A 13,105-nucleotide genomic window follows, 5' to 3' on the forward strand; every position below is an offset into this window, starting at 1 on the left:
AGCTCCTCTCTTCAACTACAGTTACCAGTTAGGCCTTCCATTATCCACCCATTGTTTTAAAGATCAGAAAACCAGCTTTTTCCATACATTTAATTGGAATAAATGACTTGGTGAAATTGACCCAAATTCATGATGCCAATAACTGAGTCTTCTGTCTCAGCAACTGCATACTCTTAGCTATGTCTCAACATATTTCAGTATTTCAACCATACTCTATCGAACTCTTTGTTAAGGAATTAACTACTATCAGATCCACACTTGGGGAAAATGTTGCTACTGACTGGAAAATGAATTCATACATAGCACCTATTACTTCTATACATCTCTTATCAGGTGCACAGGCAATGTGGCATCCTGATATTCAAGAGCAAGCAATGTGTGTCCTTCTTCCACCTTTTACTATTGGCACAGGCCCACAATAAGTATAACGAAACCTCCATTTCATCTGTCACCTTAAAGAGGGTGCTTAGTTGAGGAGGAATCAGGTGACACACTCTCAAAACATACTCTACTTAGCACTACTCAAAAAGTGATAGAAGCAAGGGGATGTTGAAAGAAGTAAAGTCTATGAGCCTTTTCAACACTTGGTTAGCACTGATTGTGCCTTCTGGAATCATCCAGTCCTTATCTTCAGTAGTAGCTAGCCACCAGTCTGATAGTCTTCACTTTTCTAGCTAGAGTTTTAGCCCCTTAAAATTCCAGTTAGCCAGAACTGACAACCATCTTGGTACATGACCATAACCCTAATCTTATTCTATGGTTACAACTCTTTCACAAACAGTACACACACAAACACGGGCAAATAAGTCTTAAAGGGATTCGAAGCTCATAACTGGTTGGCTATGCTTCCAGTAACAGACATACGACCTCATAAAAAACATGTATGTTCTCCAGGAAATAACACTTTTAATCACTTGAATTTATACAGCTCATTTCATATTAGCATAATTGGACAGGAACTGCCACGTTTTAGTGTCTCCTGCTGAAGAAAGCACTTCTTTCTTTTGGTGGGTTTGGCTTTTACGATAGTGGAATAACTGATGTAGAGTTGGGAAAGTTTGGGTATAACCTCAAGAGCCAGTGTGATATAGTGGCTAGAGTGTTAGACTAGGAGTTGGTAGATTCAGGTTCTTGGCCATTAAGCTCGCTGGGTGACTTTGGGCCAGCCACTGACACAGTCTAACCTCACAGAGTTGTTGTAAGGATAAAATTGAGCGGAAGAAGATCATGTAAGCCACTTTGGGCTCCTTGTAAGAGGGGAAAAGGGTGGGACATAAAAGTAATAAATCAAAATAATAAAAGAACAGGAAGACTAGGGGAGGGCAAGTTTTTGTGCTGAACATTTTCAACTGATGGAAAGTTCTACTGCACATTCTCAACTGATGGAACTGAAGGGGCCCTCTCCACACATTTGGTGCTATTTAGAATTACCTATACTTTTTCCAGATGTATTGAGTGGTGAGGTGGGAAAAGAAAAGAGCATCCACGATACAGCCTGTATTGAAGTTCAGACTTTGGCAAAAGGCTTCAATAAGAACACAATCTATTATTAGTAAAAGGTTATTCCTTGCTTGTGATCTGCATTAGTAAATCTTGAGTGCCTGTTTTGGTTGGAAAGATGGGTTAGGGTGCAATCCTATGGGGGCAGTTGGCTGCCTCCAAACTCAGAAGCAACCGACTATCCAATGCAGGGCGGGTGGAGCGCAGTGGGGATCTTCTCTGCGCTCCAGCCGCCCTGCATTTGCAGATAGATGGCCAATTTTGGCTGTCTAGCCAGAGCAGCTTGGAGCGGGTGGGGATAGGGAGGCTGGCTGGCGCATAGGAAGCGCAGTACTGACGCGTCCACTGTCCTCGCCCCCAGGCATGCCCCCTTTTCTCGGGGACAAAACCGCGCCTCCTACGAGGGGGCAGGGGGCAGTTTTTTGGGAACCAACCTTGGAGCACTGGCGTTTTTAAAGTTTCATGGATAACCTAATGAAACATTTGCTGAGAAACTGGGTACTTTCAGATGGCCATCTGACAGGTTGCATTTCAGCTTTCTACGTTGTATGTTAGCTAGTAGCTGAAACCGCTTTTAAGTGGTTTGAGACTGAAGAAGGCGCAATTCAGTTTAACAGGCATCACACTTAGCATCTGTGCAGGAAACAGTGTCAGAGAAGCCAAAATTTTCTCCCTAACAGTTGTCCTGGAAGGGTAAAGGGGCTGGCCTGCCAGTTGGCTGCTAATGCATGCCTCAGAATTGGCCTCTCCTATGTACATCATCTACACAGGAAATTCGTACATTTACCAGCATATGCAGCCAGCACAGGATGTGGGGTGAGTGGTGATGACCTTTGGACAGTGGGAAAGGACACTTGGGTAACCTAGATGTTTAGATGGGAGGGCACTTGTTTGAGCTGTGAGGAATTTAGAGAGCAAGAGTGGCATATGAGGAAAGAACTAAGATACTGGGGAGCTCCAGGGGATGCTTAGGCCCACAGAGGTGGGGGTATGGTTTGGGGTGGATCTGTGGTGGTGCTGGTGAAGGGATTTTGGTAGGGAACTTGTGGGATGGTAGGACTTTTTTGGTAACATACTCTGAATGTGGCCTCCAGCCATCTTGAGGTGGACTTTGGCCCTCCAACCCATTTGAGTTTGCCTTTGCTATGTAGCAGGGTTTAAATTTCATTAGCTCAGGCCTACCTACAGTACTTTCTCAGCTGCTAGGAGAACTGGCAATAAAAGTGTATTGAATTTGTGAACTGGAAAAAATGACTTGAGGGGGATTGAAACTGGTTCCAGTGTCTTGTTTTTCCCACAAGTTAAGTGGAGAAAAGAAGGGGGGACACTGCATTTTACAGCATGTAATGAGATTGTTTTCCTAGTGCTTTTAGATCATGGATGCGAAACTTCCAGCCCGCAGGCCTAATCTGTCCTGTGGTGCTTCCACATCCAGCCACGGAGCCTTCTTGGGGTCCTCCAAGGGGTGAGACCCCTGGAGGGATCCCCACAGGTATGCGGGCAGCACATGGCCAGCACCGGAAGGAGTGGCCACTCTTCTGAGCACCACTTAAGTCCATCCTTGGGGCACACGCTGCATAAAGTTAAAAACTCCGTTCCTCAGCGGGGCAGGAATCCCTTTCTCCCTGCTGAGAGGGGCACAGAATTTTGTGCCTCTCAATACACAGAAAGACAAAATGGGCAGGAGTAGGCTATGACATCAGTGGATGTGACTATGCCCACTGATACCATCCAGCCAGTGGGAGCAATTCCCCCCCACACAAACACACACACACACCTCAAACTGGTTCAGCATCCTGGTAAGACTCAATTATTTCCATCTTTCAGCATCCCTTGGAGCATGCAGTCAATCCATCATAGCCAATGACAATTATAAAAAGCAAACTAGTTTTAAAATATAATACCAAAATAAAATGAAATGCTGCATCAAGGCTGGTACTGAGAGCTATTCATCTTGGTTGGTTTGTGATTTAGCCCAGCAAAGTGGCACAAATCAGCCCCCACCCCCAACTCGGCCTAGACCCCCTCGGTGCTCCAAAGAAGCCTTTATTCTTCGATCCCAGTGGCAGAAGCTGTTCCTGGGAAGAGCCCTGGGCTGGCTGCGGACAGGATGAGGCCAGAACCAAGACTGGGGGCCAGCTGGAAGGCCTTGGCCATCTTCCAGGGCCCTTACCTCCCACCACCAAACAACGTCCGCTGTAGGAATGAGGGAATTCTCCGGGAAGCGATCACGCCAGAGCAGCAGGGGCTCCTTCGCGGCCTGGGGTGCCACCAGTTGCTCTTCTCAGAGGTCGTATTCATGCCAAAGGCTGCAAGGGAGGAATGTGGGGCACGGTTACTTTCTGGGGGATCCTGCTTTGGCATCTGACATTCCTCTCCACCTTTGTGCCAAACAGCTGGAATGGGCTAGGCTCCCTCCAGTGCCAGAACGGTGGCCTTGGGGCAGACACAATTTTATGGTCAACTTAAGCAAATGATCCATCTGGAGCCGGACTGTCCCACGACTCTCAGCTTTCAGGGCCAGCAAGTTCCTGGCCAGAGGGAAGGAGGAGATGAGGCGGGAAATGAACACCCAGAAGGGAAAGAGAGGGAGGGAGAGAGAGGATAAATGGGGAATCTTGATGGATTGATCTATGTTAGTGTTTGAGCTTTTTCCACCCTTTGAAATCCCTGTTAAAGCTGGGTGCTGACAGCTCTGGGAGCACCGACTGCTATAGCAGTGTTGGAGCTAAGAAGGGATGGATCTAGTCTGTGCCTGGATGGGAGATCACGGGAAGCCCCATGTAAGCTGCTCTGAACTTTCTAAAGGAGGAAGTATGAGTATTCACTGCTCAGGCTGATAAAAAATAATTGGAGGGAAAAAAGGCTTCAGTGCTCACTTATTCTTCAAATGGGGCTGTGATAAATGCATTGGGTTGGAACTGCAGCAAAGGGTGAAGCAAAGTAGTGACGTACTTGCAGGGTGGCTCAATCTCCCAACATGCATGCTGATGCTGGTATCTTTATAAGTTTGCTTGGGATCCATGATCATCTTTGCCACTAGGACTTTCTACCCTGATGTGGCCATTAAAGCCTCTATGACAGATCCTGGCATGAGCTCCAAGAAAGGGGAACTGACTATTCCCCCATGAATGACCCCTCGCCTCTTCTAATCCCTGAAGGTGAATTGTGGGTTTTTTTCTTTTGTTGTCGTTCACAACATCATTCCATTTGCTCCAATTCATCGAGTCTCACCTCTCAAGATGTAGTCACTGCCCATTTGTACAGTTGTGATTAAAAGCTGTCCAGACCCTAAAGGGTGACATTACCTGCCCTGCGCTGCCATAGCCCAACACTGCCAATCTAGCCAGTCTTGCTCTTTCACACAGGTCCTTCTACTTTTAACAACTCCTTTCACTCAGGGACTGCAAGGGAGAGAAGCAGAATGTCTATACTAACCTGTAAATAACAACGGGGTCCCTGTTGTGCTTCAGCAGCAGTTCCCGCACTGTGGCCGGGGGGCTGAGACCCAACAAGTCTGCTCTCTCCCAGCGCTGCAAGCGGGTGATTCCTGTTTGCAAAATGAAGTGTGTGTTCAGAGGTGATGTGTCAACGATGCTTCCCAACCAGATTCCTTAAGTGGTGAGAAGCTACTGCAGTTGAGAAAGCTTGAGAATGAATTATGAGTCCCTTTCCTTTTTGTGGGTGTGCTACTGCTGTTATTCAAATGGCATCATCGGAGTGAGGCTGTTTCCCGCCTCCCAGCTGAGCAGAGCAGAGCAGAGCAAGCTGCTCCAGCTGGTCCAGGGACTACAGAAGCAGGCAAGCTCCCAGAGAGCGAGCGAACAGAGCGAGCGAACAGGGGGAGCAAACAGGAGTTGGCCAGGGGAGTTCAACAGGGGAGATCAAGGGGGAGGCCCCTAACATTTTTTTTTTTAACTAACTTTTTCCCATTTATTTGTCTTGTAACACACACTTCCACACCAGTGGGACTCTGCTTTTAACCTCTACTGAGTAGAGGAGCAGGCACAGGCTAGTCTAGAACAATCACAAAGCTAGACACAAAAAGGGAAAAGGGGCTATGGAAGGACAAGACTCTCCAGTGGTGGTGACCTGCAAGGTGTGTGCCATGTTTGTTTTCTTGCCTGAGAACAACATGGCCTACACCTGCAACAAGTGCAAGTTGATCACGCTGCTGGAGGAAAAAGTAAGTGGACTGGAGCGGCAACTGTCAACCCTCCGGGGAATAAGAGAACACGAAGAGTTCTTGGACAGAATGGGGGAACTACAGCAGCAAAGGGAAGACCAGAAGCTTGAAGAGCAACAGCAAGATGAGGCAGAAGTGGGAAATGCTGAGGAGAAGAAAAATGGAGTAGAGGATACTCCTTGGAAAACGGTGACAGTTAGGAGAAGAAGAACTAGACGCCACTCTGCACCAGTGGAAGCGGTGGAGCTGTGGAACCGATTCCAGGTACTTGCAGATGAGACTGGAGGACAGCCTGCAGAGGAAGAATCACAGGGGAACCTGCATGAGAGTGAGCAAGAGGCTGAAGGTCAGTCAAACAGAGGCGATGAAACCCAGGCCTACAAGAAGAAGAAGAGAAGAGTGGTAGTAGTGGGAGACTCCTTGCTGCGTGGGATCGAGACCCAAGTATGTCGCGAAGACCCGTGGACTCGCCAGGTATGTTGTCTCCCGGGAGGAGAGATTAGAGACGTGACTGAAAGGTTACCTGCACTCATAAAGCCCACTGACAGGTATCCCTTTCTTCTCATCCATGTGGGAACAAATGATAGCGCCAAGCGGAGCTACGAAGAGATCACGTCAGACTTTGAAGCTTTGGGAAGGAAACTCAAGAACTTTGGGGCCCAGATAGTTTTCTCATCCATCCTTCCAGTAGTTAGAAGAGGGATAGAAAGGGAACGAAAAATACTCCGGGTGAATGACTGGCTACAAAGGTGGTGCCGACGAGAGAGATTTGGATTCTGGGACCACGGGCTATACTTCCTGGAAGATGGGCTGTTGGCTAGGGATGGGTTGCACCTCACAAAGGCTGGGAAGAATGTGTTTGGCCACAGCATGAAGAACTTCATCAGGAGGGCTTTAAACTGAATCCTACGGGGAAGGGAGATGTAATGTTGGGGGTAACAATGGACGTAGGCGCATGCACTGCAATGGAGAGAACAGCGCTGATAGCGCCCAATAATAGTCTTCAGACACATGTAGGAAGAAAGCCAGACTATGAAGCACATGGTCTTCGATGTCTATATACTAATGCCCAGAGTATGGGAAACAAACAGAACGAACTTGAACTCTTAATACAAGAGGGAAATTATGACTTGATAGGTATAACTGAGACTTGGTGGGATGACTCTCATGACTGGAATACAGCAGTTGAAGGATATAACTTGTTCAAAAAGAACAGGAGGAACAGAAAGGGAGGCGGGGTTGCACTGTATGTGAAAAATACATATCTCTGCACAGAAATACAGGAGGAGGAGCTTGGTAGCCCCATCGAGAGCATCTGAGTTGAAATAAATGGAGCAAAGAATAAAAGGAACCTGGTGGTCGGAGTCTACTACCGGCCACCCAATCAAGGAGAAGCCAAGGATGAAACTTTTGAAAAGCAAATAGCCAATGTTTTAAGGAAGCATGATGTAGTAGTAATGGGGGACTTCAATTTCCCCGATATTTGTTGGGAGACAAATTCTGCAAAACATGGCCCCTCCAGGAAATTCCTGACTTGTGTGGCGGATCACTTCCTCCTACAGAAAGTAGAGGAAGGAACTAGAGGATCGGCTATCCTTGACTTGATCCTAACCAACAGAGATGACTTAGTGGATAAAGTAGCAGTTACAGGAACTCTGGGGGAAAGCGACCATGTTGTACTTGAGTTCTTGGTTCTAAGGGAAGCAAAAGCCGAGTGTACTCAAACGCGTACCCTGGATTTTAGGAAAGCTGATTTTAATAAACTCAGAACAATGATCAGTAAGGTCCCATGGCAAACAATGCTAGCAAGAAAAGGAGTCCAAGATGGGTGGGAACTTTTAAAAAAGGAAATTCTCAAGGCACAATCACAAACAATTCCAACAAGAAGAAAAGGTGGAAGACAACAGAAGAAGCCAATGTGGCTTCACAAAAAGCTTAGGGATGACCTGAAAACAAAAAAGGACACATATAGGAAGTGGAAAGAAGGCCAAGTAACAAAGGAAGAGTACAGGCAGGTAGCACAGAATTGCAGGGATGGCGTCAGGAAGGCTAAAGCGGAGAACGAGGTGAGGTTAGCGAGGGATGCTAAAAACAACAAAAAGGCTTTCTTCAGCTACGTGCATAGTAAAAGGCAGAGGAAAGAAATGGTGGTTCAGCTATTAAATAAGGATGGCAAAATGATAACAGATGACAAAGAAAAGGCAGAGGTGCTCAATTCCTACTTTGGCTCAGTCTTCTCCCAAAAGAGGGTCTATGACCCCCCTGGCAAAGGCGAAGTACAGGCTGAAGGGGCAGGATTGCAGCTTGAGATCGACAGGCATATGGTCAAGGAACACCTCATTACTTTGAATGAGTTCAAATCTCCAGGGCCAGATGAACTGCATCCTAGAGTAATAAAGGAACTGGCAGAAGAACTCTCAGAACCGCTGTCTATTCTCTTTGAGAAATCATGGAGGACCGGGGAAGTGCCAGATGACTGGAGGAGGGCTAACGTTGTCCCTATCTTCAAAAAGGGTAAAAAGGAGGAACCTGGGAACTACAGACCAGTCAGTCTGACATCAATCCCTGGGAAAATTCTGGAGCAGATCATAAAGCAATCCATCTGGAAGCACCTTGACATCAATGCCGTGATTACTCGAAGCCAACATGGATTTGTCAAAAACAAGTCCTGCCAGACAAATCTGATCTCATTTTTTGATCAAGTCACCTCCCTTGTAGACCGTGGGAATGCTGTAGACATCATATACCTCGACTTCAGCAAAGCTTTCGACAAAGTGCCCCATGATATCCTGATGAGCAAACTAGCTCAAAGTGGGCTAGATGAAACAACGATCATGTGGATCCACAGTTGGCTACAGAATCGGACTCAAAGAGTGCTTATCAATGGGACCTTCTCAAGCTGGGGAGAGGTAACGAGTGGGGTACCGCAGGGCTCAGTCCTGGGCCCAGTGCTCTTCAACATTTTTATTAATGACTTGGAGGAGGAGGTGCAGGGAATGCTGATCAAATTTGCAGATGACACAAAATTGGGAGGGATAGCTAATACTTTGGAAGACAGAAACAAAATTCAAAGTGATCTGGATAGACTGGAGTGCTGGGCAGAAAACAACAGAATGGCATTTAATAGGGACAAATGCCAAGTTCTGCACCTAGGAAAAAGAAACCAAATGCACAGTTACAAGATGGGGGATACGTGGCTCAACCACACTACGAGCGAGAAGGATCTTGGAATTGTCGTCGATCACAAGCTGAATATGAGCCAACAATGTGATGTGGCTGCAAAAAAGGCAAATGCTATTTTGGGCTGCATTAATAGAAGCATCGCTTCCAAATCCCGGGAAGTACTAGTTCCCCTCTACTCAGCACTGGTTAGGCCTCATCTGGAGTACTGTGTCCAGTTCTGGGCACCACACTTTAAGAAGGATGCGGACAAGCTGGAGAGGGTTCAAAGGAGGGCAACAAAGATGATCAGGGGACTGGAAACAAAGCCCTATGAAGAGAGACTGAAAGAACTGGGCATGTTTAGCCTTGAGAAGAGAAGACTGAGGGGAGATATGATAGCACTCTTCAAGTACTTGAAAGGTTGTCACAGAGAAGAAGGCCAGGATCTCTTCTTGATCATCCCAGAGTGCAGGACACGGAATAATGGGCTCAAGTTACAGGAAGCCAGATTCCGGCTGAACATCAGGAAAAACTTCCTGAGTGTCAGAGCAATACGGCAATGGAACCAATTACCTGGGGAGGTGGTGGGCTCTCCCACACTGGAGGCCTTTAAGACGAGGCTGGACAGCCATTTGTCAGGGATGCTCTGACTTGGATTCCTGCATTGAGCAGGGGGTTGGACTCGATGGCCTTGTAGGCCCCTTCGAACCCTACTATTCTATGATTCTATGATTCTATGAGTGCATGGCACTTTGCAAAGTACATGGAGTCCCTGTCCCAAGACGCTTATAATCTAAAATTCAGCATGGAGAAAAACAAGAGCAGGGCAGGGGAGATCCATGCATTCATTGCAGTGATGCGTATTTGGGCTTACTTTTAGTAGCAGAAGAACTGGAAGTTCTTACCCGTGCAGGGACCATATTGCCAGCTGAGGTCAAACTGCTTCAGCAGCTCCAGCTGTTCTGGATGTGCAGCAACTTGTAGGAGAGACTCTGCCTGGACTGTCGCTGTGTCTGATAAGAGATAAATGAATTAGCATCACCCTGCCAGTGGCACTGGCTGGTTTCCCTTGTTTGAAATGTGTTCCCAGGATGGCATTCACATCATTCCTTAACCAATGCTATTCGCTCTCTCTGGCCTGCTGTATAATCCAAATAGCCATGGCCATGTTTTTCTGCATGTCTCCACCCACACTTTGAGAACACCCAAACAAGGCTACAGTAGCACTAGCATCGTTATCCTGCAGCTGACTGTGAATGCTCTTCTCCATGTCACATACAGAAAAGGGGGGGGTCTCCACCTTGTGCATTTCATTTTTGTATTAGTTTATATCGTTCAATTGATTTGCAAAGACTTTGCTCATTCATCCTGTGAGACACATACATATTCCCATGTATACAGTGGGGAAGAGGGTATGATTTGTCCACAGCCACCCTGCATACCCTAATCCAAAGTAATGGCTCTCTATTCCTTCAGTAACTCAGGGTTCCCAAGGACTTAATGTGGAAATGCCCCCACATCATCACCAAGTTTTCTCATATGCTGGTGGTTCACAGAGCCCATGCAAAATGCAGAGACCACCTAAATCATCACTAGTACCGTAGAGCTGATGTGAGGCATCCCCCTGTGCACCAGGCTCATCTCTAGAGCAACAGGAGGCTGGGATGAAAAAAAAGGGGGAGATGGGCACAACTTTCTACAGAGGAGCATGGCTGTATATATTCTTCCACCAGGGCTTATCACTCGTGTAATACCTCTAGTGTAAAAACTTAATTTAGCTAATCAAGCAGTAAGCATGTTAATTACTAATGATAATTTACATTTATTGTGTGCCCCTAATACTAACTGCAAATCCTACCAGCAGCTTTGGAGAAGCAAGAGGCCTGTGCCACTGCCTCGCTCAAGTCACACACACAGGCCACCTACTAGGACAGGGGCTCATAAGAACTGAGGTCCTGTGCCGCTCAAAAGGGGCACTGGTCTATTCCCCCACCAAAGCTCCTGAACTTTTAAAATATAGTTTTATATATAATAACTATATTTATATAGTTAAATATAATTTTAAATTTTATTTTAAATTTAATTTTTATTTTAAATTTAAAATAAATTTAAATATAAATATAAATATATTATCAGGACCTATAACTCCTGAACTTTTAAAATATATTCAGATTTTGACTGATAGCAGGCAAACAAAGAAAGATATGTGCTTAGTCAGGACACTTAATCCAGCTTAGAAATACTCACCATGGGGTGGGCTCTGAGCCTTCTGTACTTCCTTACTACCTCTTTTCCTCTTCTTCACCACTTGGAAAGAGTCTGTGATGAGCCTCTTCCTGCCCATGGCTCCACGGGATGCCGGAGAGCATTTACAGGCTGTTCCAAATAAGATATGAAGAGAAACACAGACTTTTCGGCAAACTGCCAGCGTTGGGCAAGGCTTTCACCTCTGTCCTGCCAAAACCACTCTATGCATCTCCTCCTGCCTACCAGAATTAAGGTAAAGGTAAAGGTGTCCCCAGCCAGTCGTGTCCGACTCTAGGGTGCGGTGCTCATCCCCGTTTCTAAGCCGAAGAGCCAGCGCTGTCCAAAGACGCTTCCGTGGTCATGTGGCCGGCATGACTGAACACTGAGGTGCACGGAACGCTGCTACCTTTCCCGCCGAGGTGGTACCTATTTATCTACTTGCAATTTCTTGCTTTCTAACTGCTAGGTTGGCAGGAGCTGGGACTGAAGACGGGAGCTCACTCCGTCACTCCGTCACACAGCACTCGGGTCTCGAACTGCTGTCCTGCCGACCTTCCGGTCTGCAGTTCAGCGTCTTAACCACTAAGCCACCGCGGCCCCTACCAGAATTACCAAATTACTAAAAAGAGAGGTGTCTGGGCCCATTCCTACTTTGGTGGCATACTTCCACCTGGAAGCTCTAACCCTAAACATGTTAACCCTAAACAAGTGCCTGAGGGAGCAATCCTATGGCCACTAGACACCGCCTGGAGGGCCATAGGATATACTCTTTTCCAGGAACCGACCTTGGAGCCCACACTCCGAGGTCGGTTCCTGGAAAACTGACCTCCGCTCTCATGCAGAGAAGTCCCATCCTCCGTGCTCAGAAGAGGAGCGCAGAGTGACCACAAAGGGGCGTTCCGGGGGCATTCTGGGGCGGGGAAAGCGGAGCCGCGCATATGACACATCCTATGTGTTGCATGGCAGCAGCTTCTCCCGGTCGGCCCCCTCGCCACTAGACAGCTGAAAATGGCTGTCCAGTGAAAAATAGCAAGGCAGGAGAGCCGCGGAGGGAACAATCCCCCCCACCCCAGTGCCTCTCCTGCCTATCTAGTTAGGATATGCCCTAAGAGCGCAATCCTATGCATGTTTAGACAGAAGTCCTGCAACTCCCAGCATTCCCAAACATGCTTAGGATCGCACCTTAAATTTATTTACCGGGGAGGGAAAGGCATTCCACACATGCTCAGAGATCCTGCTCCTTTTATAAATTCATTTGTATTTTTCCAGGACTGTGTATTGGTGCTGAAAGATTCTGGGTCCGATTCCAGGGCAGCGCAGAGTCCTATTCCCTGGTCAGAGAGTAGGCAGAATGCTTCTCAGCCCCTATCCTGGACTCTACGTCCTTGTGCGACCATGAAAAGAGTGCAGGATTTGGCACTCCTCATCCAGACATCGAGAACATACTGCGGGACCCCGGCTCCCAACCCTACCGTCAGCTCACCTTTCCAACCCTCCCCCGGAGGCCAGGCTGACTGGATCTAAAGGAACTCCCTCCCTCTTACCCCCTCGGGACAAACGCTCGTGCTCTGGCAACCGGGTCCCCCGGTGGCCAGCTTCCCCCCCCCACACACACACACACCATGTCAGCCTCCTGCCCCGATGCCCCGGGGAAGGCCCCTCTCCCTTTTCCAGTCACTAGGTGATTCCTTTGGCGTCTTGGCCCGGATGCCTGGTGGCAAAGAGCAAACCGAAGGACGGCGGCTGGCCCTGCTCGGGGCGCTGAGCCGCTCTCGCTTACGGGGGCAGGAGCAGGCCAGCCCGGAAGAAATGCTCCGCGAGCCGGAGGCAGCGGCGTCCCGCGTCGTTACCAAGAGTGGCGCGGAGGGCCAGCGATGCCCCCAACGTCTCGGGGCCGCGACGGGGCTCCTCGCGCGGCCCGCTGCCGGTGCCCCAGACTCCGCCGCCCCGCGGGGTGCGGAGCTCCCCGCCTGCCTGGCGTCGTCGTTGCTGTTGCTCTGTAACAACCAA

General features: G+C 48.0%; 1 protein-coding gene across 3 annotated transcripts; it reads right to left on the bottom strand.

Moving 5' to 3' along the window:
* Positions 1-75: 75 nt before the first annotated feature.
* Positions 76-13,071, bottom strand: POLD4 (DNA polymerase delta 4, accessory subunit). 3 transcript variants are annotated; one of them, XM_084803937.1, is made up of 5 exons: positions 12,946-13,071; positions 11,096-11,224; positions 9,754-9,861; positions 4,939-5,050; positions 76-3,809 (listed from the first exon to the last, which is right to left on the bottom strand). In XM_084803937.1, the coding sequence occupies exons 2-5, from the start codon at positions 11,190-11,192 to the stop codon at positions 3,785-3,787; spliced, it is 342 nt and encodes a 113-aa protein (XP_084660063.1). In that variant the 5' UTR covers positions 11,193-11,224; positions 12,946-13,071; the 3' UTR covers positions 76-3,784. The 3 variants fall into 3 exon arrangements, with proteins under 3 accessions (XP_084660063.1, XP_084660044.1, XP_084660053.1); XM_084803918.1 differs by having other exon boundaries at positions 12,876-13,071; XM_084803927.1 differs by having other exon boundaries at positions 12,717-13,071.
* Between the last annotated feature and the right edge of the window lie 34 nt (positions 13,072-13,105).

This window comes from Heloderma suspectum, chromosome 1, assembly GCF_057233095.1.
Source record: "Heloderma suspectum isolate Gila_16-S chromosome 1, 16-S_ref, whole genome shotgun sequence".
Classification (NCBI taxonomy): Eukaryota; Metazoa; Chordata; class Lepidosauria; order Squamata; family Helodermatidae; genus Heloderma; species Heloderma suspectum.

What these genes read in the sequence shown, in the direction of transcription:
- POLD4 (XM_084803937.1), bottom strand. Translation starts at nt 11,192, where the DNA reads ATGGGCAGGAAGAGGCTCATCACAGACTCTTTCCAAGTGGTGAAGAAG. An exon ending in GCAATATGGTCCCTGCACGG is followed by an intron (nt 5,051 to 9,753) that starts GTAAGAACTTCC and finishes TTTTGCAAACAG; the next exon opens with GAATCACCCGCTTGCAGCGC. An exon ending in GACCCCGTTGTTATTTACAG is followed by an intron (nt 3,810 to 4,938) that starts GTTAGTATAGAC and finishes CCTCCCTTGCAG; the next exon opens with CCTTTGGCATGAATACGACC.